Source organism: Pelodiscus sinensis, chromosome 10 (assembly GCF_049634645.1).
Source record: "Pelodiscus sinensis isolate JC-2024 chromosome 10, ASM4963464v1, whole genome shotgun sequence".
NCBI classification, from domain to species: domain Eukaryota; kingdom Metazoa; phylum Chordata; order Testudines; family Trionychidae; genus Pelodiscus; species Pelodiscus sinensis.
The window spans coordinates 39,226,899-39,251,389 of NC_134720.1; the positions used below are offsets into that span (position 1 = coordinate 39,226,899).

A 24,491-nucleotide genomic window follows, 5' to 3' on the forward strand; every position below is an offset into this window, starting at 1 on the left:
ACCCCACCAAAACAAAAAAACAGTGACTGGGTCCAAATGTTCTAAGCATACTGGATTAGGGAAATCAAGCTAATTTTAAAATTATGCTTACAGAGTTGGAAAGTGGATGTTATTAGCCATTTATCTGACACAACAGGAAAGTCTTAATGGCAATAATCTCTGTGCATTAGGAAAACACCATCAAAGCTCTTGCTGACAAGATATTTTTCCAGGGATTATTAATTATAATGTGTTATTAGCTAACTGCGGCATGGGAACATCCTTTGCATGTTAACGAAAGTGCAACAACCATTTAGCTAATAAGCATGACTTGGTCTTTTGAATTATCTTAATGATTAGCAAGTTAGTAAAACTGTAACATTATAGATAAAATGATTGGACAAGCTGTATATCAGGAACAAGTTTAAGCCGGAACGTGAAGATAAAGGGTACAAGTCCTAAGTGCCAAACTGATGTGATGAGACAGCGGTAAACATGTTTCTAGATTTAACAAACTCTGTAATGACCTTTTCCTTAGCAAGTCACCAGATATGGTAAAGTACACTTGTGATAGCTTGGCCTAATGTAGAACATTAACCCTACACTGTAGATAAAAGCCTGTACGTCATATAATGTTAATAGCTTGGTCAGCGTTAGACCACACAGTGATAAAAACAGCCTTTTCTAGCCGACAGCCTGCACCAAAGTGCTACCACTATTCAAAGCAGACTGCTTGGGAATTCTGGGTCTGAAAAATCCTTGTGTACGCACTCTAGAGGAGTCTAGCATGCAGTAAAAGGATTTTGAATAAAACTGATGAGGGAATATTGTTCAGGAACAGTGCAAAAAGCAGAGATGGGATTCCCCACTGTGATTTGTAGCGCATAGGCCATACAAGAATTTAGGGTCTTTCCTTTGTGTCAGCACTAGCTGAAAAGCTAACAAAAAGTTTGCCTGGGAGCTCTGTACCAACAGTGCTGAGAGTGTGTCAAGGTGTTCCTACTGCTTGATTTGCATAGTGTTATTATCAGCAAATAGAAACACTAGCCATACATAATACTGCAAAGATAAGAAATTAATACAATGTGGCTTTGCTGGACTCCTTCTCCAAGACATGCGGACGGTGATACTGGCATACTGGCTGTCAGCTCTTGCCAAAGCTTTGAGGCCTCAGCGAAGTGCTGACAGATTGTGCTGGAAACCAGTCCATCTCACCTGTGTGTTACTATAGTTAAGATGGGGACTAAACTCATAAGTGTGTTAAGCATTTGGACTTTTATGTAATATTTGTAAAGTGCTACACGTATTAATCCAATTTATATCTGTATTTTATGCTGGAAAACCTTAAAAAACAAAATAGTCTTGCAGCACCTTAGAGACTAACAAAACATGTCTATCAGGGACGGTCTAGACAGTATTTGGTCCTGCCATGATGGCAGGGGACTGGACTCGATGACCTCTCAAGGTCCCTTCCAGTCCTAGTATTCTATGATTCTATGTAGATGGTATCATGAGCTTTCGTGGGTGTAACCCACTTCTTCAGATGAATGGAGTTATTAAAGGTTCAATGTCTAAATAAATAGGGGATGGGGAGGGGGAGGAGAGAAGGAAAAAGGAAAAATAAGAAAAAAGACATTCAGAGGTTACAAATTTCTTCAACTCTGTTAACCTGTTAAAACCATAGACTGTAGCTCATTTGTGCATTAATATTTGCTTGCTTTAACATAACTACTTTTTCCTTTCTTTTCTTATTGAATAAATCCTTCATTTACCATAGGACTGTCTACAATCAGTGTGTGAAATCTGAGATACAAATTGACCGGGGTAAATGACTAGTCTCATAGGATGGAAAGCAACTTGAATACTTTTGACAAAGTATCACTAAGTCCAGCTTTCCTGGGTGGCAAAATATATTGGAGAACCCAAGGGGATTGGCTGGGACTCTGTGGTAAGACTGTTATCGTGCTTCAGGGGTTCACATTTGTTACTGGGGGTGTGTGTGTGAAATCTAGTTATAGAACATACCACTAGTTTGGGGGTCTCAGCCATGCTTTTTTACATTCTGCCCTTTGGTTGGCACTCATGGTCACAAAACATGCCAGTCAGTGTGACACGGACACCACTCCAAAATTCAGTACAATGCTTCACAATAATGTGGGAATAAAATGAAGAGAGAAAGACAGCTTAAAAATACAAAGTACTTTTAATGGACAGTTCTATTTAGGGAGACATTTTACAAAAGGGCCCTTTGGCCAGATTCATGTATACATTTATCAACACGCTTTTTAAATTAGTCTGATTTAATAAATACATGAATGTAATCAGTGCTTTTGCTATCATTTTTGTACTGACACAAATACTTACTGCAGGAAACCAAAGCCTTGGTTACATAGCTTTGTAGTTTGGACTACAGGAGTGTGAATTGCAGCACATACCAAAGTGCTGCCCTGTAAACTCCCTGCCTCCTTGGGATACTGCAGGTGTGTACTGAAAGGAGCTGAATGTCATCATCTTCAAACAGTCTATGCCAGTAGTATCCTCGCTGGGGCACGTTACAGCACTCTGGGGTATACTCCAGTTCACACCTCTGTAGTCTGAATTATGGGGCTGTGTGGACATAACCCACACATCTTCTGGGTGATGCACTGTCCCATCTCGTGGCACTGAGACCACTTACAGAGAGAATAATGAGTCTGCTAAACAGCTGAGAACCAGCTGGTTTTTAGTTTATACAGTATAGGCTCATGCACGAAACTCCAGAGGTCCCATGTTTGTTATATAGAAATAGCCCAAAACTGGGTGGATTTATTGGTGATAAATGGGCTCTCACCTCTACACCAATACTTTAAACCTAACTCAGGTTGACGTTTTTACTGACTTAACACCACTGACACCCATCTTTATGAATAATACACATAAAGCAGAAGAGAGCTCAGCTAAAAGTGATGTAAAAGCCTATGGACATTTGCTACCTCATGTCATACAATCTACATGAATGCTTCAAACAGCATCTTCCTGCTAAAATCGAGTTTTGTTTTTCCTCTAAACATTTGCAGTGTCCTATTAAAAGACAGGCTACGTCTCCACTGCAGAGCAGACTGAAGTGCTTCTGTGGGTTATACACCAACCTTCTGCCATTTATACGCAAAAACCTTTTCCTGGGTTCAGACCCACCAAAGGTGGCAAAAGGGCCTAAGGTTCCAGGCTGCTGTTGCTATAATGGCGGTGGTGGCAACAGGAGCCTCAAGCCCTTTAAATTGCCACAAAAGCCCTGGACTGCGTGCTCTGGGTGGTGGTGAGATCTGCCTGGGGTTAGCTCCTAGACCCACCCCCTTCTGCAGGCATGGAGCTGGCCACCCCCCACCTTGTTCAGGTGCCTAGCAATTCTGTCAGCCTGAGTCTGGAAGCACTTTAAAGCCCAGTATAGCTGACGTGGCTGAAGGATGGTGGGGTGGTTTAGACCCTGTGCTCTGCTGAATGTTGGTCAGGAACCTGCCCATAGGCTAAATTATGCACTGGAGTGCTGATAGCTCTCTTGGGCTGCTCCACAATTCCCCCATATGACAGACCAGTTCTCCTTTCCCAATCAATTGCAAAATCCTAGAACATCTCAATACAAAGGACCACAGGACACCAGGGAGAATGCAGAACTGGTGAGGACACAGTAATACAGGTAGACCTTTGCTGTGGTGATGCTCACACCCAGACTGGACTACCCCAGGTGCCAATCATCCAGGCTAATTCTACTATGAAGACATCGCCTTAGGGTATTGGCTAGACTGTGGGAGGGGGGTTGGGGTACTGGAGGTATCCCAAAAAAACTGCTGCATCCAGGGAACGCGTGTGCTCTTCCATTTTTTTTGTGTGGAAGAGCAAACGCACTCATTTGGAAGTCCCTGTATTCCTCATTCTATGAGGAAGAAGGGGGCTTCTGAAAGAGGGTTTAGTTTTTTTTTTTTGACATTTGGCCCAGTGCATTGTGTGTACCTTTTTCCGACAAAAACTTGCAGTCTAGCCATTCCCTAAGTGTCAGCCCCATGAAGGTTTTCAATGTAATAATACTTTGCCTTCCCACTGAGGCTCTTGAAGTACTTTCTGAATACAAATAAGTCAAGCTGCACAACATCCAGATACGGTACCCATTTTACAGATGGGCAGACTGAAGCATGATTTATCCAAAGTTACACACAATGAGTCAGTGGCAAGGCCAGGAATATAAACTAGGACACACACAACTCCCATTTACTTCAGGATCATCAGGCCCCAGGATTACTGACTCTCATATCCTATGCTCTTAACTATTACCCAGCACATTAACATCAGTTTTCTTAGAGCCAGTTCACTGATTGCAACACAAGGAGATCTGATCACCAAATCAGCTAGTTCTTACAGTCAAAGGTTTAGCTCCCACAGCCAAGACTGATGGAGGGAAAGTAGCAATAAAAACTAACAGCATTGTTCATGCTCACTTTTATGTAACAGGCAAAGGTAATAGCACTGAAGGCACAAGCCGAATTTCTTTTACATTCACAATATCTATTTTAATATTTAACTTACTGTGATAAGTACTGTACAAAACTCTTGACCGACAATCTCGATACTTGTTTCCTGTCCATTTTACTTGTGAACAAGTGTTTTAAGGTCTGACCTTAAGGTCTGCATTATCACAATTGGCACTGCTGATTTTCATGCAATCTTGTATGCATAGTTTCAGCTACTCCTTACCTATTATCAGTGTATCACATGAGAGTCTTTGGCTAAATTCCTTTCCAGTATAACTGCAGACAAGATAATGGAATTACACAAGAAATTAATGTAGCCAATTGTGTTCACCTCATTACCTGAATATATGCTATGGGGATATATCTGAGTTCCACTGAAGTCTGAGCAAACTACCGTTTTCTTTAAAGGGTCCAGAATTTGTCCTGAAGCCTTAACATCAGGGCTACGTCTACACTGGTCCCTTTTTCGGAAGGGGCATGCTAATTTTCAACTTCGGAATAGGGAAATCCGCGGGGGATTTAAATATCCCCCGCGGGATTTAAATAAAGATGTCCGCCGCTTTTTTTCCGGCTTGGGGAAAAGCCGGAAAAAAGCGTCTAGACTGGCCCGATCCTCCAGAATAAAGCCCTATTCCGGAGGATCTCTTATTCCTACTTCAAAGTAGGCTAAATTCAAAGTAGGAATAAGAGATCCTCTGGAATAGGGCTTTATTCCTGAGGATCGGGCCAGTCTAGACGCTTTTTTCCGGCTTTTCCCCAAGCCGGAAAAAAAGCGGCGGACATCTTTATTTAAATCCCGCGGGGGATATTTAAATCCCCTGCGGAGTTCCCTATTCCAAAGTTGAAAATTAGCATGCCCCTTCCGAAAAAAGGGGCCAGTGTAGACGTAGCCCAAAGGAATAAAATTTAGAGATTAATGAAATATAGGCCAGATCCTCTATCAGAGTATATCTACATACCAAAATTATTTCAAAATAACTATCATTATTTTGAAATACCTTTGTCTGTGTCTACACAGCAGGCAGTTATTTGGAAATAATGTTGAAATACTGTCAAGCTAGAGCAGTGTTTCTCAACCTTTTTTTGATAAAGTACCCCTTTTTAAAAAAAATATAAGTACCCCCAGTACCTACAATTTTCAGACACACAATTTTTTTTCTACCATTGCAACTCATTTGAAATTTTTGGGTGTCAAAAGTACAATAACAATAAAATGCTGTAAAACTTAAAACAAAATTTCAGTTTTCTCCAAATTTCAGTTGTGTTGACGTAACCCTCAGGCTTCTCTCGAGTACCCCTAAGGGTACTCGTATCACTGGTCGAGAAACACTGAGCTAGAGGACTTCTTACTCCAACTTCTGTAATTCTCATTGTATGAAGAATAAGGGAAGTCAGAAGAAGAGTGCTCTATTTCGAAATAAGTGCTGTATAGACACTCCCAATTTTGAAATAATTTATATCTCTTTGGCATACCCATTTACAGTAGCAGAGGATCCCTTGATCATCATGTTTTTCAGTCCATGTGATCAACTGTACATTTATATTATTATAATGGCATCAGCTGAAGTCATCCTAATTCAGTTGTATTATGATTATTGATTTACGTTTCCCTTGTGCTTCACATATAAATAAATAATGGATTCCTACAGCAAACACCAAGACCTAAGGTAAACAGATACCTAGGATCAGATTAATGTGTAGGCAAACTAGGGACATCCCTAAGATCCAAATGTACCTGGGAATAAAGGAAGGGGGCTTTCAGTCCTAAACAAGCAGCCATAGAGTATATCACTGCAGCTGGACTGACCATGCTATGGATTCATCAGGACCACCTGCTCGTCCTGCTGCTATTCAGGTCACTGCTCACCAGAATGTGGGTTGCAACACCACTCATTCAAATTTGGCCCGCCTGCCCTTTTGGCATGGGTAGACAGCACAACCAGCAGCAAGTGGGTGAACAGCTAGACTGGAAGATCTCCAGCATGGCCAGCCCAGCATGCAGTAAGCATACTGTATGTTTGTTTCTTGTTATTCTTAAGGAAGCCTGTAAATATATTTTCCCTAGGAGCCACTGTTGTTTTAATCCATCCCTAAAGTTACTACAGTGAAAGACTTGCTAGAAGAGCCTCAAAAGAGGAACAGACATTCATGAGAGATCAAAAGTTAACAAAACAAAACAAAAAAACAGAAAAAAAGACTCATGTTCAGGAATTTAAAAATCCTCTTCTGTCACCTTTGACTGAGTCTGGAATAAATGCATCCTTAAGAGTAGACCATTCACCAGCTAAATCCTTAGGTAGTGTAAATAGCTCTGATGAAGTCAGTGAAGCCATTTGAAGTTAATAATGCTAAGACAATTTAATCTGGCCCCTGGTTGTTATTTGGATTACAGTGGTGTTTTAAGATCCAATGGAGCTCACAGCACCATTGTTCTAGGTACTATGCAAACACCTAGTAAGAGATAGTTCCTGCCCCAAAGAATTTATAGTCTAAATAGGCAAGACAAACACAGGTTGGGAGAGTAAACAGCAACAGAGAGGGGAAAGACCTACCTAGGGTCTCACAGAGAGGCTGTACAAGAGCAAGGCATAGAATCCTTATCTTCTGACTCCTAATCCAGTGCCCTCTCCCCTGGACTGTCCTATCATCTTTCAGGCTGAAACAGTAAACATGACATAGCAAAGGACAAACTGGGTACCCAGAGGAAGGAGAAATTAAATATTTCCCCCCAAAACACAATGGCCAGAATGAATAAGACTTTCCTCAAGTGTGGGTTTTTTTGTTTGTTTTATAATACTTGTGTGGGACCAGATAGTATTTGTGCCATTAAATACCAACGAAAACAAGCTGGGTTTAATTCTAACAAATTCAAATGGGAAAACTGCCACACCTTGCTCAGGGATGCTGATAGCCTTCGCAGGCCCTTGAGCCTGCGGGTGGGCGGGGGTCTGCTCCTTATCCTGGAAGGGATGCAGCCTTGGGTGGAAAGGTTGCGGCTGGGGGTAGCCCGCCCTGAGCACTTCCTGGAGCGCACTGAGCTGGCCCCCAAGCAGCCCTCAGCTCCACCCAGAATGAGGTGCACTCATCCCAGTCCTTAGTGCTGCCAGGACTCCAGCGGTGATTTAAAGGGATCCGGTGCTCTGGCCACTGACTCTGCTGCTACTGCAGCAGCAGCATTGATAGGTACCCTGAGACCCTTTGAATTGCCAGGTCCACGTGCAATTCCCTCCTTTGCCTCCCCATCAATGGGCCTGGCCACACCACTCTAAGATCAGGTGGCAAATTCACTCACTCTTTTATATTTAACATCTTCAGCTTCGGTTATGTCTTTATCCTGATATGACAAATACAGTAGCATTTGATTTTCCAAGCCTTCATATAATTTAGCAAAGGAAGAAATGGGAATGGAAAAAAGGGTGAAACCATCCATAAGAATAAATTATCATGCAGCACCTCTTTTCTTTCTTTTATCCCTTCTGCATTTTGGTCTTAATAAGCCTATGTTGGCTTCCATCAAAAGAAAATTGTTGCTGTAAATGAATCAATGCAATGCACTCTGGAAGCCTATCTGTATCTATTCCTTTCATTCTTTCCTGTGTCTTTTTAGGATACTACCAAGGTACACTGAGCCCTTAGAATGTAACAGATTCTAATAATACTTGTGTAGGACCAGATAGTATTTGTGCCAGTAAATACCAAAGAAAACAAGCTGGGTTTAATTCTAACACATTCAAATGGGAAAACTGCCACACCTTACTCAGGGATGCTGATAGCCCTTGAGCCCGCAGATGGGTGGGGGTCTGCTCCTATTCCTGGAAGGGGTGGAGCCTTGGGTGTAACAGGGGCATAGGATATATGCACTATCCGGCATATCAGTCAGAAGCATGATATTGATTTGACCTATTGTCTTTTCAGTTGTAGGGTTTTTATAAAATCATGCTTTTGCCGAAGGTTCTTTCAGCTGCATTTAAAAATATGTTCCTTAATTTCCTTCATGCACACATTCTGCGGTTTCTTTATACCTCCTGGCTGCTTCGCAAATCTTCCAGTTCAGTAGCAGCTTTGGGTCCTTTTATTGCTGAGCGCTTCTTGTGGCGGAATTCAGCAGAAATCTCTTCAAAAGATTTTCCTTTTGTTTCAGGTACTTTAAAGTGTGTGAATAAAATGAAGCCTAAGAGCAGTACGGCGAAGATCATAAACACATAAGAGCCACACAGATCCTGTAATGGGAAAAACGAAGGAACAGTGATGAAATAATAACAGCCTATGATTTGCTTATTATTTGGATTGCAAAGGTTAAGATTTTCAAAGCAATGTAGAGAGATTTAAACACCTATTCATTTTAATATGAGACAAGTATGTCCATTCCCCTACATTGCTTTGAAAAGCCAATGTTTTGAGGGTGTTAGTTATGTGCAAGATTTTAGAAACTTTTCTTACTGCGATATACTGGAAACACATTCCAATGATGAAGTTGCAGGTCCAGTTGCAGAACCCAGCTATGGCTATAGCTGCAGGCCGTGGTCCTTGACTGAACAGTTCAGCAACAATAAACCAAGGGATTGGTCCAGGCCCGACTTCAAAGAAAATTACAAAGAGAAAAATTGCGACCATGCTCACGTAGCTCATCCAAGCAAAAGTGGTCTATAAACAGAAGCAAGTAAAAAGTGAATACAAAAAATGCGTGATTATGTTTCCAATATAGTCTTTATTATCTGTTAATTTTTTGAATTATTGTGCTGCTGCAGAAGTTTCTTGTTGCTCAAACAAGCTGAGTAAAGGCAACAGACATGCAGAATTAAACTTGTAATGCATTAAACATAGCAAACCATTTACTAGTCTCAGTTACACTGGGGGTAAATCATAAGTAGGTGCCTTAACCTGAATTGAATTACATTGGGTTCACGTTAGCGAGAAGAGGAACATGGAGACTTTTTAAAGCCACATCCACTCACCCAAACACAACTTATATCCTTATGCATCACCTCTGGATGTGATCCACTGAGCCAGATCTTTTGTTGGTGTAAATCAACATTACTTCAGTGAAGCCCCTGGAGTAATGCCAATTTTTGCTAGTTGAGGCTTTGGACCATAATGAATCTGAGTAACAGAGAAAACTAAGGGTGTATTTACACTGCAGTTGAGAATGTGTAATTGCAGGACATGTAGACATACCCCCAAGTTAGTTTTAATCCATCCAGCAATGTCACGGCAGCACTCTGAGAAGGCCAGACACCTTAGAGCAGTGGTCCCCAACCTTTTCAGGTTGTCGGGCGCCAGGGGGCGTGGCCATTCACCCACCGGGCGCCCGGGGGCGGCCCCCCCCATAGCCGCATGCCCGGGGGCGGGGCCCCCTCCAAGCGCTGCGCGCCCAGGGCCGGCGCCCCCCCTCCCGCAAGCGCCGCGTGCCCGGGGCCGGCGCTCCCCCTCCCCGCCGCAAGCGCTGCGCGCCTAGGGCCGGCGCTCCCCCCGCCAAGCGCCACATGCCTTGTGCCCGGGGCCAGGCCAGCCCCGAGCACCTGGCGGGCACATGCAAATGCCCCCGCGGGTGCCATGGCGCCCGCGGGCACCGTGTTGGGGACCACGGCCTTAGAGGAGCAGGTCCCAAGTGGGTTTGTTTAGCCCGCACAAAAGCACGTGCTGTCAGGGCTTCACTATTATTGGTACATAACTTACCTAGATTAAACCTAGCTTGTATACATCTGCATGTGCTGCAATCAAAGCTCTGCAGCGTACATATGCGGTTGTATCCCACAGTGAAAACCAAGGTGCAGCCACACAGAGCTACTGACTTCCTCTGCCCCAGGCTCTGCCCCCAGCTGGTCCTTTCCCCCAAGCTCCCATCCGCACTCTATCTCTTCCTGCCTCGCCCCACCTCTTTCTGCACCACCTGTCCCTGCCCAGTTCTGTCCCCTTCCACTGCATGTCCTGGCGTTGTTCCCCCCTCCCCTCCACCTTCCCCTTTACATTACATCTTAAAATGCAATTTACACCAATACACAATCAGTCTCTGATACACTCAGATTCTGTTAGGCTCAGAGGCTGAAATCCTAACTCTATTGGTATTAGTGAGAATTTTGCCATTAATTTCAATAACCCTATTATTTCACCCTTTTACACTACATTGATATATAACTTTCATAGCCTTATCCATCACCTATATGTTAGGCTCAGTGGATTTATTCTAGTTTAAGTGAGGGTAGAATTTGATTCCAAGTTCTCTGTAGCAAGATGCTCTTCTAATATCAAACCACAAAGTCATGAAGGCTATGTCTACACTACCAGATTATTTATTTCAAAATAACTCCTGAAATAATTATTTTGAAATAAGCTTATTCCTCTTCACAAGCAGAAGTTATTATTTTGAAATAACAAGCCCATTATGTCAAAATAACAGGCTTGATAGGGTATGTCTACATAGCAGGGGTAAAGTCAGAATAAGCTAAGCAACTTCAGCTATGTCAATTGTGTAGTTGAAGTCAAAATAGTTTAATTCTTCCTTTGACTTTCCTTGTTCCTCATTAAATGAGGGTTACCATGAGTTGGAGTAAGAAGTACTCCAGCTTGACTTTATTTTGAAATAAAGGCTTGTAGTCTAGACACACTCTTTGTTATTTTGGAAATAACACCAGTTATTCCAAAATAACACTGCTGTATAGATGTACCCGTAGTGTGGATGCTCGCCTTGTTAACTCCCAGTGTAGACATGCCCAAAGACACAGATTTAATTATACTGGGACAAATTTTGCCCTTACTAGTGAGGAGAGAATCTCAAGTGGTTCAGATCCTCCACCAAAATGCACATTCACCTCTGAATACCCCTGTAGTCTAATGTTCTAGCCTGTCCCTAATTCCAAAGAAAGGTTCCCACTCTAAGGCTATGTCTAGACTGCAAGCCTCTTTCGAAAGAGGCTCTTTCGAAAGATACTTTCGAAAGAGCCTCTTTCGAAAGAGAGCGTCTAGACTGCACGTTGAACTTTCGAAAAAGCGGCTTGCTTTTTCGAAAGAAAGCATCCAGTGAGTCTGGATGCTCTCTTTCGAAGAAGCCCTATTTACATTGAAGAACGCCTTCTTTCGAAAGAGGAACTTTCGAAAGAAGGCGTTCTTCCTCGTGAAATGAGGTTTACCGCCATCGAAAGAAAAGCCGCGTTCTTTCGATTTAATTTCGAAAGAACGCGGCTTGAGTCTGGACGCAGGGGAAGTTTTTTCGGAAAAAGGCTACTTTTCCCGAAAAAAACCCTGAGTCTGGACACAGCCCTGGTCTGAAAACTGCAAAGTATAGAAACTAGAGACAAGTCAGAGCCAAAATACTTCTAGAAAATAGCTTCTATAAAACATGAAGGTGCACACGTCTGTAATTTGTAGCTCAGGTTTATAAGAAGAATATGGGAAGTGTCATCCAGAACAGACCAGTGTTCCCTCTAAGCTGAGGGGCAGCACAGTATCATAGGCGATTAATCAGTCAGAGGCTCAGGATTCCATGCACAGAGTTGACTGACTGGGCGGGGCTGATTAACCACCTGTGAAGCTGTGTGGCCCCTCAGCTTAGAGGGAACACTGGAGCAGACCATTGACCAACAAGTCCTGGATCCAGTGAGGCTAGTGCCTGATTATTCATAGCGTAAAGCCAACGGACTCAGGTCATTGTCAGGAGGGATTGAACCTGTGACTACAGGGGTTAACTCCATGTGCATCTACAGCATGAGCTAAAAGCTGACTACCTCTTAGCTACCTCTGTAGACCAGACTTGACTCTTCCTTTGCAATGGTCTCAGTGCCTCCGTGGGTGTGTCTAAATTACATGGCTCCATTGATAGAGCCATGTAGATTAGGCTGATCGGCAAAGGGAAATAAAGCCACAATTTAAATAATCGCGGCTTCATTTAAATTTAAATGGCTGCCGCGCTGAGCCGACAAACAGCTGATCAGCTGTTTGTCGGCTCAGCGCGCTGGTCTGGACGCTCTCGCACTGACCTGAAAGCCCTTTATCAACCTCCTCATTATGCCTCGTAGGATGAGGTTTACCAGGGAGGTCGATAAAGGGCTTTCATGTTGGCAGGGGAGCGTCCAGACTAGCGTGCTGAGCCGACAAACAGCTGATCAGCTGTTTGTTGGCTCAACGCGGCAGCCATTTAAATTTAAATGAAGCCACGATTATTTAAATTGTGGCTTCATTTTCCTTTGCTGAACAAACAAATCTACATGGCTTCCTTGATGGAGCCATGTAGTTTAGATGTACCCTGTTACAAAAGGAAAATGAAGAGCCTAGTTAACTGAGCAGTGCCTGGCTTAGGGAACAATTCCTTCCTCACATCTGTAATGATCAGCTTATGCTCTGAAGCTTGAGATTTTATTATACCTGCCATAGTGTGCATAACTAAATGTTCTGAAATATCTTGAAATTAGCCAATGACTGTCCTCCAGTTCTTAAATGCACTCTCTGAAGGATTGGTCCATTATGGTAGAAATCTCAATATTGTCAAAGCTGTATGGGGCTAGCAAAGCAGGAATCCGAGTTTACTTAGGGGCTACGTCTAGACTGGCATGATTTTCCGCAAATGCTTTTAACGGAAAAGTTTTCCGTTAAAAGCATTTGCGGAAAAGACCGTCTAGATTGGCATGGACGCTTTTCCACAAAAGCACTTTTGTGCCAATCTAGACGCGCTTTTGCGCAAAAAAGCCCCGGTCGCCATTTTCGCGATCAGGGCTTTTTTGTGCAAAACAAATCTGAGCTGTCTACACTGGCCCTTTTGCGCAAAAGCTTTGCGTAAAAGGACTTTTGCCCGAACGGGAGCAGCATAGTATTTCCGCAAGAAGCACTGATTTCAGACAGTAGGAAGTCAGTGTTCTTATGGAAATTCAAGCGGCCAGTGTAGACAGCTGGCAAGTTTTTCCACAAAAGCACTTGCTTTTGCAGAAAAACTTGCCAGTCTAGACACAGCCAGGTTGTGTGAGATCATCTCACAAAGTAAGCGTGAGCTGGGAGTTCAACATGTGATTTGGATGATTCTTATGAAACTGTGCATGAGCATGGGCAGCTGGTATGCTAGGGTGGGGAAAGGCACTGCCTTCCCAGACAGCCATCTTGGCCCCACCTATTGTCCACCCTCAGAACAGCTACTTTAGGTGTACTGGGGGCAGAGTGTTGCTGCCCCCAGTACCTGCACTCTCCGGGCACTGGGGCCAGGGACGCTGGGGCGGCATGCTCTCCTCTCTCCCTGTATTCTGGGGCCATGCACCGCCCGCCCCTCCCCATGGTGGTGGTGGTGGGGTTAGGGCTGCATGCCACCCCACCTCCCCGTGGTGCTGGGGGAGACAGCTTGCCTCCCATGGGGCCAGAGCCTGGACAGAGGAGGCAGGGCTGGGGACTTGCCTCCTCCAGCCCTACCTTCACCCACCACCCATGTGCGTGAGGGAGGATTATTTTCTGATTTTCTTATCTGGAATAAATGTGCAACACAACGTTAAATAGAGTCACTGGCAATATGTATGGAAACAGACAATAAAACAAGCCATGGAATGAAACTAGGAATAAGAAACCTTACCAGGAGAACAAGTCCAACTGTCATGGCTATGGCACTTACTAGCATACCAGCCAAGCCAGCAATAAACAGGGAACGTCTCCCTGCTTTCTCTACAAGGAAGACCTGTAGAAATTCATGAAATATATTAGGCTTTATCAATCCTGAAGTTTTCAGTTAGTAATATATAAAACCTACATCAAGTCACCTTTCAGAAATTAGCCTTCATAGGTTGTGACAGCCTACCACTGCTATCAGCTAATGGTGTTCTTTTAACTCATGTTAGAGGTTTGCACTTTGGTTCCTTTATTTACACTATGCTGATATCCGCTGGTGGGGATTATTAATTAGCTATTGTACATAGCAACACAGCAAAAGACAATGCAAATTTATGGATCGAGCCCTGCAAGTCCACGGATATTTGCTTTATATCTATGGACATCCGCATCTGCAGATGTGAATGCAGATATCTGTGGCTCATTTTTGCAGGTATGTATGCCAAAGCAGATACAAATTTTGTATCTAGAACCCTGTAAATTTGCAGATACCCACTTTATATCTACAGATAGCCATATCTGGGAGTTTCATTGTGGATATCCACAACTCATTTTTGCAGACATAGTTGCTGATGCAGATACAAAACTTTATATCTGCAGGGCTCTATCTATAGATGTGTAGAACTCACACATTCCAAAGACTGATGGTCTCTCCATGGATTTCTCACACAGGTTATTTTCCAAGGATTCTAGCCTTCCAATTTAGAAGGAAAAAAAACCATGATCCTTCTTATTTTGAAGATTATCTTCCCAAAGTAAAGTGATTTACCACAGAATTTTTGGGTTGAGAGAGAGAGAGAGAGAGAGAGAGCGAGAGAGAGAGAGAGAGAGAGAGAGAGAGGCTTTGTCCATATTGGAGAAGATTGTCGTCACTGGTGCAAGCAGGTGGTATAGATGGGGGTCATCAGTTTAAATTGTGGCTGGCATAAATGCAACTTCTCTTGCTTTCAATTGGAACGTTTCTCTGATAAAGGTGCCACGGTGATCCTTTACATTTACCAGCCCATTGAAAAGCTTACACCTCTTTTGGGGCTATTTTACCAGACTAACCTTCTCTACATTGGGAATGTTAATCCAACTGGATACACTGCAACTATGAAGTTTCAAACTAGGGATAGTTTATGCTTGCTAATATGCATACCAGCTAATTGGCCCTTGCCACTTAATGCTGGTGGTGGCCAGCTGAGCCTGGCCACTGCAGCCCAGCCATAGGACCCATGAGGCTGGTGGCAGGACCACATAGCTATAGCTGCAGTGGAGCCAGGTGGCAGGACCTCAGTTAAAACAGTTAATCGATTAAGCACTTATAATTTAACTAGTTAACTGTTAACCATTTAAACATCTTTATTTCAACCCAGGATAACATGCACTAGACAAGTAATGGCTTATGCTAACGTACAAGGTCTATTCTAGGGTTTGCACGAGTGAAGCTGCATCAGGGTATGTCTACACATCAAACACTAGACCAGACCAGCTGCACTGTGGTACCTGCACCACTGCAGCGCTTCTGTGTAGACACTAGGGATTCTCCTCTGAGCATTGGTAGTCCATGTGTAACCCACACATGTTCACTGTCCTATGTACTAGCACCTAGGCCACTCACACATGTTCTTGACCGTCTGTCAGTGTAGTAGTCTATACCAATAGTTAGGTCGTACAGCTGCATCTCTCAAGACATCACACCCCTGAGAGACATAGTTACACCAAAGTATACCAGGTGTCAGTCTATCTACTGATTTCTGCAGATCATCTCAAAACTTGCTCCACCCACGAGTCCCAGACTGGCCTCTCTTCCTGGGGCCAGGAATACATCTTGCCTTCTACACGGCACTATGTAGCAGCCACCCTGAGACATGACCATTGTTTTCCTAGAGGTTAAATGGGGCTTTTCTCTCAAGCACTAGAGTCCTCACAAGTTCATTGCACTAACCCACTGGCTTACAGAAATCAAGTCCTGATTGCTATCTCTCCTCCTTTTGTCAAGGTCCAACTCAGTGCAAACGTGGTCACAGAGTGGGTCTCTAGTTGATTGGAAAATTTTAGATAATATGTAAATACTCATGGTCAAAAAATTAAAGAGCAAATATCACTAGATAGCAAGCTAAACATGCCTGTGCTGTAGAAGAACATACACAGGAACTCATTTCTCCCACCCCAATTTCAAAATAAACTACACGAACTATCTTCTTATCTGGGATGCTGGTGTTTTTTCATGAAAGCAATTTTGTCCAGGGTGGTTAGTTAGAGTGGCTTATGAGCTTTGTGATAATATACTACACTGTAGCTACAGCTATATATTGCGGATTCAAATCCAGTCCTGACTGGTAGTGGGTGAAAGTCATCGCCCTCAGAAGACTATTTGGAGACCTACAGAAAATGATTTCGTTTTCTGTATCTAGTTCCTGTTGTTTAAATGTTCTTATGAAGAGAACCTCAATTAGTTACTAGCTGGAATTCTGTTGGCATTCTGGGCAGAAAGACTGTTGACCAAATGGACCATGAAGACTGAACCATCCTCTTGTTCCAGGATGGGTGTTATATAAATATAATAGAATATCGGAGATAAGACAGTGTTCAAGGCACATTGGCAGGGCAAAAATGAAAAGCATTCACCAGTGTTATTCACACTGTAGCTGCTCTATAGACAAAACCATAAGCAAGAGGTCTTCCGTTTCCAGGACTCCAATTGACAACTGACAAGTTTTATTGCAGAAAACACAAACCAATAGAGGTTCATGATTTGAACAGAATCAGGCAAAGTTTTCATTCTCTGTACATTTGACAGTGCAGTTTGCTGTACTTTAGGACCTGGTCTTGTGGTCATTACTCATGCAAGTAAGAATTTGTCCAGCGCATAAGATTTGCAGGATCAGCTCTTCGTGACTTTCTTGCTTCACAACTCCCTTGAGCACCATAATCAAAACTTTTTACTGGGCTGTCAAACTACTGAATGCAGAAGTATTTACTTACAGAAATAATGGTGAAGACAGTGTTCACGACACCAACACCTAAGGTTGCATAAACTGGTTGATCAACTCCCGCTCTTACAAAAATGTCTGTAGAATAGTAAAAGATCTATCAAAACAAATTAGAATGAAAGGTTATATTCCAGCATTGGAGAGTTTTCTGTCTTCAGGGGAAGATTTGCATTTGCTTGGCTGAGATTTGAAGTTATTCAATTATGATTTGCTTTTCAACTATTTGTTAACATTTTGTTATAGTAATTAAGATTAGAAATTTCAAAGGAGCTTAAGGGAGTTAGAAATCCTATTCCTACCTTAAACCATTGAGTATATACATTAAAAAACACAACAAAACCTGCTTTTCCTTCATATAATTATGGGTTTTATCTTGAAAGCCAATTTGTCAGAATGGCAAGCTTCTAAACAAACCTTTATATGGCTGATTTTTCATTAATTTTAATACACTTTCCTTCATTCAAATAATTGACATGTTTTCCTTTCTCCCCAAAAAGAAGGTGATTCCTGTCTCACTGATGTTAGAGCTGGGGGGAGGGGAATGCGTAGGTCACTTACTCCATCTCCCCTGCCAGGGCAGAATTTCCTCTTGCACTGTACTGTAGGAAGAAGGTGCAGTAAATAGAGCACTGTCCAGGTCTATGGGAGACCTGTTTCCTTTCTTCTCTGCCACAGAATTCCTGTATGGCCCTGGGCAAATTACTTGAGGTATGTCTACAGTGCAGCTTGGAGCCTCGTAGCCCAGGAAGAGATTATGTCCAGAAAGGATCATTAGATTATCTGGTCTGGTTTCCTATACTGCACAGGCTAGCAGTGCTACCCAGCATCTGCACACTAAATCCAACAGCAGAAATGAGAATAAAGTAGGGGTTTTCAAAGTTGGGTTGCAGGCCCACCCAGGTAAGCCACTGGCAGGCTGCGAGATTCTTGTTTATCAAAGCGTCCACAGGCACAGAGAGCCTCACAGCTCCCATTGGCTACGGGAAGTGGCGCAGGCTGGGCGGCTGTGTCCCGCAACACTCCTTGGCTGGAAACGGCAAACTGCGGCCAATGGGAGCTGCAAGGCTCTGTGCCTATGAATGCTTAGATAAAGTGTCTCACAGCCAGCCAGCAACCTATCCAATTGGGCTGGTGACTCAACTTTGAAAATCTCTCCAATAAAATATTACTGCTCACAGGAGACTAGACCATTATGCGTCACAGAGAGAGAATAGGAGGGACCAATGTACTCCCTTGCCTGAGGCTCCAGCAATGGCAGGGAAATGATTCGGAGTGAACCCACATACTTCCAAGGTGTAATCTTCTATCCTGTCTAGTGGCACCAAGACCGCTGAGCGATATTAATGAGTCTGCTTGACAGCTTAAGCTGCACCAGGTAGCTTTTAGCTCCTGCAGTAGACAGTCATGCATTTAGCTCCAGAGGTTCCAGGTTCAGTCCTGCACATCGATAATTGGAGTCTGCCAGTGTTACACTAGCAGCCTATAAACAGCAGTGTGGACATTGCGACTCCGGTGGTGACATGGGCTCACCACCTAAGCTCAAGCCTGGGGTGGTCAGCTACTTGCCATCCAAAATGCAATGTCCATGCTCAAACAGAAGTAGTGTGAGATTGTCTATGCAGGCTGGGAGTCTTGCTGCAGTATATTAAGTATAGATATATCCTTAATCTTTCTGTGCCACCATTCCCCATCTGTAAAATGGGGATAACCGCACTGCCCGGGGCGTGTTGCGAGAATCAGGGTAAGTACATTAAAGATTGTGAGATATTTATATATCATAGTGATGGGGACCATGTTTGTACCAAACACATATTATGCAATCTGATTTTCAGCAGAACAGCTTCATTTCATACATACCACCCCACTGATTTCAGTGATGATTTCTTTTGCAAATTACCAAAGGACCACTATAGACTCAAATTTTCCTTACAATACTAATCAGAATCAATTCTTTTAAAAGGCACATGTTACTTGGATACTCACTGCATTGATTCCTGAAAACTGCTGAGATATTTGAACCATCAGTGCCACAATGACTGGCTGCCTGTAACTGGAAGAACTGAAAAGCTGCCGGATGGAGACTTTCTTTACACTGGCAGCTTCTTGTTTTTCCTTTTCCATCTCAGCAAGCTCTTTCGTGGGGTCACAGTCTCCTCTGAGCCTTTTCAAGCCTTATGGGGAAAGAACATGCTTTCATCTCAAAGGAAATAGCAAAGGACTGGAGTACATTAGGAAGCAAACCATTCCAATCAATATCAGGGGTAAATCACCAAACGAGAATTAACAATACTGTGTACATGAGCTGTTCCCAAACTATGGTCTGTGGACAACTGGTGGTCTACAAAGCACCTCTGGAGTACTTAAATAGGGTGCCCATGGGAAGGGGTGACAACCCTCTGATGCACCCCTACACCCTTACCCTTCTATCACATATAGGGCTGCCTCTCCTCCGATTGGCCTCTGCACCCAGCCTGAGAGTGCCGAATCCATCTACCAGTCACAAAGAGGATGTTGCTTCGGTTGTGCTGATGGTGAGTGACTGACCATCGGGGGAAGCACTGGAGGAGAAAATATGGGACAATTTGCCCATTTTATAAAAAAGGACAACTGCAAGAGGGTTTAAATATGGGACTATTCCATTAAAAATGGAACAAATGGTCACCCTATAATTAAGGATGTTTCTAGACTACAGCCTCTCCCCGAGTTACGAACGAGTTACAGACCAAACACTTGACGTGAAACACAGACCAGACGTGAAATTCTGGTTCCCACATAGCTCTAGACCAAACACTTGGCTGTAACTCGAAGTATTTGTAACTCGGACCCCATTGAGTTACATGTGACCGCGCTGTTCGTAAGTGCGGGTCGCATTCATAACTCGGGGACTGCCTTTACGACCGCACCATGGGAGCTTTGGTTGTAAGTGCGAATGGTCGTAACTTGACAGTTCACAACTTGAGGAGTGGCTGTACTGAGTTTATTCGAAAAAAATGGCCTTTTTTCGAAAAAACTTCACCTGCATCTAGACTGCCGATGCGTTCTTTTGAAATTAAATCGAAAAAATGCGGCAGTTTTTTCGAAATTGGTAAACCTATTTTTACCAGGAAGAACGCCTTTTTTTGAAAGAGCTCTTTTGAAAAAAGGCGTTCTTGAACACAAACAGGGCTTTTTCAAAAGAAAGCATCCAGATTGCCTGCGTGCTCTCTTTCAAAAAAGCAGATCGCTTTTTCAAAACCCTTGTGACTGTCTAGACGATCCCTTTCAAAAGAGGCTTGTAGTCTAGACGTACCCTAAATGTCATAGAAGTCTTGCTCCTTCTCTCTACTTCCAGCTGTTTTCTTATGTGGACTGCTCGTCTCCTATAGAAAGAGCTCAAAATAGGGAGGAAGAGCCAGCCACACTGCATAAAAGTGATTTCTATAGTTGCCCACAGATATGCTGTGCAACTGCAGGCGGCATTGGAAAAGGAGAGGTGTCCATGAGATGCAGTTCCATTAAAGGTGGTTGATGATGTATCAATGCATGTTTGTCTGCTGGAGAAGGCTGATTCATCAAACTGAAAAGGTTCATAGTCAGAACAGGTTAAGTACAACAAAATTTCATTAAAAATGACAATGAAATGAAGCAACTCATCACGTTATGCTTCAAAACTACTTTTGGTTTAGAAATGTATTTATATTATAAGTTTTAGGCACAGATTTCCATTAAAATATGGACAGCTGGCCTATTGTAAAGTCTCCCCTTGACTCCAATATTCTTGGGATCGAGTTCAGAACATAAACCCAAAACAAGTCAAAATAAAAATATTTCATCAGTTGACATGAAAGGATTTTTTTTTTAAATTTCATTTTGTGGAAACATTTTGAAATTCTTTGTTTTCATGCCAATTCAACGTGTAAACTAATTTCAAAACAGTAAATTTCCCCCCAGACGTGAAATTCTGGTTCCCACATAGCTCTAGACTCCACTAAGATGTGTTCCACTTTATGCAAATTTTGACAAATTAGGCTATATACATAAATAACATATGATGGGGTGTGCATTATTCAGTGAATAGATACACATATTGGTGTCTATCCTATCCTACAAGGCTCATACATGGAGGCTGTGTTTAGACTGGCCAGTTTTTCTGCAAAATCAGCTGCTTTTGCGGAAAAACTTGCCAGCTGTCTACACTGGCCGCTTGAATTTCCGCAAGAACACTGACGATCTCATGTAAGATTGTCGGTGTTCTTGCGGAAATACTATGCTGCTCCCATTTGGGCAAAAGCCCTCTTGCGCAAAGTACTTTTGCGGAAAAGTGTCCGTGCCAATCTAGACGCTCTTTTCCGCAAATGCTTTTAACAGAAAACTTACCACAAGCAACCACGGTGTATTATTTTTTGTATTATGTAAAAAATGAAACAGAACTGATGTCTTACTTTTTTTAGCTTCCTCCACCTTTCCTAGTTTAATGTAAAGATATCGAGGGCTTTCTGGGCACAATAAGAGCAGGAAAAACTGAAGAATAGAAGCAGCGCCAGATAAACCAAGCAGCAGAGGCCACATGTCATCACTGCCCAGAAGAAAGTCTAGTCCAAGGACCTGAAATTATGGAGCTGTGTTAAAAGCATTGCCTGAAATTAGGTTGTAGAACCAGAAATTCTAGACTAATATTCTACTTTCAAATAGCAGCTGGGAAGGAATTTGGAAGCAAACAGGAGCTCTCTATCCCAACAGCTTGATTTTATAGATTATGGAACATGTTCATGATGGACAAACTAATGGATGCCACAAAGCCTTAGAGAAGTCATGTCAAGGCCCTGTTTAGATAATGGACCAAATTGTGGTGCTCTTGGTAATGCCACTGTAAGTTTGGAATAACTCCATAGACTTCAGTGGAGTTACTCAATATTTATATCCGTGTGGCCAACAATAGAATTTGATCTTCTATGTTTAACGACACACGGGTATCTAGAATTGCTTGTACCATTATACTGTTTTTTGTTGATAGTGTAGATGGGACAGCATGATTATAGAACCTTGTGACAGCCTAGGTACAGTGTCATTGACAAAACTGCATAATTCTGCAGCTACACCATCAATGGAACAGTTGCTGAATAAGTGCATGTGGGAAAAATTAAGCTCTTGTGTAAGTAACTCAAGAAAAATAGATGTGATGTAATTTTTTTCTCTTCAGACCTTGTTCTCCTCAATCTTTGTATTGTCCATTGTACTTTTTGTAAATGGCAAGTTCTTAGAAAAATAGGTAACATGAAGAAATATGTTATAAAACAGTCAGTTGAACCAAAACGTACCTACAGAAGTACACAGGTGATTCTTATTGCTTTTAATGATGACAGCTTATGCACTTCTAAAAGTAGCTCTAATTAATTAATAATTAATTAAAATATTTTACCCTGTCTCTATTTAACATATTCAAGGCAGCTTACAAAATTTTAAAAACACAAAATAAATATATAGAATATTAATGTATGAGATGCCAGAGGGACATAAAACCTGCTAAGACATCTCGAGAGAAAGGAAACATACACACACAGACTGAAACACCGATAAAAGAATGAGTAAAAAGGGTAGCTTTAGGCTGGTGCTGAAATAACGTTAGCGTAGGCACCAGGCGAATATCCTGGAGGAGAGAATCCCACAGCCTGAGAGCAAAGGCTGAGAAGGCCTGCTCCACGTAGATGTTAATCTTATCTCCACAAGCGGAGGAACATGGAGCAGAGCCTCCCCAGCTGACCTCAAACCCCAGGCAGGTTCATATGGGAGAAGACGATCCTTCAGATACCCCGACCCAACCTGTTTAGGGCTTTATAGGTCATAACCAAGACTTTAAATTGTTCCTGGAAACATACCGGAAGCCAGTGTAGCTGCTGGAGCACCAGTATAATGTGCTTTGTATAATGAGTACTAGTTAAAACTCAAGCAGCCATATTCTGGACCAACTGAAGTTTCTGAAGGCTCTTCAGAGGCAGCCCCACATAAAGAACATTGTAATAATCCAATCAGGATGTAACCAGAGCATGGATCACTGTGGCCAAGTCATGTTTATTCAGGAAGGGTTGCAGCTGTTGGATCAGCTACCCAAAAGCACTCCCGGCCACTGAAGAAATTTGGTTCTCAAATGTTAAAAAAGGGTCCAGGAGTGTAACCCCGTCTAGAACAGGTACCATGCCACATTCCAGAACAGATGGCTTCTTGATCCATAGGACCTCAGTCTGACCTCATCTAATCCATAACCGCCTCCAGACATCAGTTTAGATCAGTTGCAGCCATACCTGGTTCTGATGTCACAGGGAAATAGATTTGAATCATCTGCATATTGATGGCATCATCATCCAATACTCTTTATGACCTCTCCCAGCGGCTTCACATAGAAGTTAAACAGCATAGGGGACAAGATGGAATTTGGTGGGACACCGTAGCACAATCGCTAAGGGGTTGAATAGCAGTTCCCGAGCTCCACCTTCTGAAAGCTGACAATTAAGACTGGAACCACCGCAAAACAGTGTCTCCATACCCAGCTCCGCCAGGTGTTCCCGAAGAATACCATGGTTGACAGTATCAAAAGCTGCTGAGAGGTCCAAGAGAATCAACAGGGACACAGTCCCCTTGTGTATCGCCGAGCATAGGTCATCTACCAGGGTGACCAAGGCGGTTTCAGTTCCAAAATCTGGCCTAAAGCCAGACTGAAATGGATCTAGGTAATCCGTTTCATCCAAGAAAGCTTGGAGTTGCAATGCCACTGCGCGCTCGAGTACCTTGCCCAAGAAGGGAATATTAGCAACTGGACGATAGTTATTCAGATCACATGGGTCCAGGGAAGGCTTCTTATGGAGCGGTTTTATCACTGCCTCTGCGTATGTTCTGCACGTTGAGTACATTCTTTCATATTAAGTTCTACTTTCACCTTTTTTTGTTCTCTCATCAGAATCACAAGGAACAAACACCAATTTTAATGTGCCTACAGATATAGCCTAAAAAATTCACAAAGGGCCACAGTTGATTGTGAATATTCCAATTCTGAAATTTTGCTTTTCATGTGTTTGGGCCCAAAATAGCTCGATTCCTATTGGAAAATGAATACTGATAAATTGAAATTAGGTTGATAAACCAAATAAATATTGGCAGATGTTCTCTTTCCACTGTTCACTTAGCTCTTCTCACAACAGCCATGACCAAGGAGGGATGATGTTGCAAATACTGAATCAATTCAAGCTGTTTCCTAGTTCTCTGGCCCGTGATGTACATGCAGCACGTCCGACAACCACCAGGGTTCTGGGGCAAACGGAGGGCATGGTTCTGTGCCCTTGGACGGGGTGGAGCTTGGGCAGAAGGGGCGGGACTGCGGGCAATCAGCCCTTAGCACTGCCCAGACTATGTTATGCGTCCCCAACCCCAGCCATCAGACATGCATGGAGTGGCGATGTGGTGCTTCGGTGGTTATTCAAAGGGG

The 24,491-nt window shown here is 42.9% G+C and overlaps 1 protein-coding gene across 4 annotated transcripts in view; it reads right to left on the bottom strand.

Annotated features, from left to right (window-relative positions):
• Window positions 1-5,312: 5,312 nt before the first annotated feature.
• Window positions 5,313-24,491, bottom strand: part of SLC2A2 (solute carrier family 2 member 2) — a 31,798-nt gene continuing 12,619 nt past the window's right edge. For 2 of the 4 annotated variants that reach the window (XM_075937941.1, XM_075937942.1), the window contains 6 exons: window positions 21,457-21,619; window positions 19,019-19,206; window positions 17,028-17,132; window positions 14,026-14,127; window positions 8,922-9,125; window positions 5,313-8,701 (listed from right to left, as the gene is read on the bottom strand). In XM_075937941.1, coding sequence (XP_075794056.1) covers window positions 8,498-8,701; window positions 8,922-9,125; window positions 14,026-14,127; window positions 17,028-17,132; window positions 19,019-19,206; window positions 21,457-21,619 — 966 coding nt within the window. In that variant the 3' untranslated portion in view covers window positions 5,313-8,497. Of the gene's footprint in view, window positions 8,702-8,921; window positions 9,126-9,153; window positions 9,582-14,025; window positions 14,128-17,027; window positions 17,133-19,018; window positions 19,207-21,456; window positions 21,620-24,491 lie in introns of those variants that run through there. The other 2 variants (XM_075937939.1, XM_075937940.1) reach the window with 2 other exon arrangements.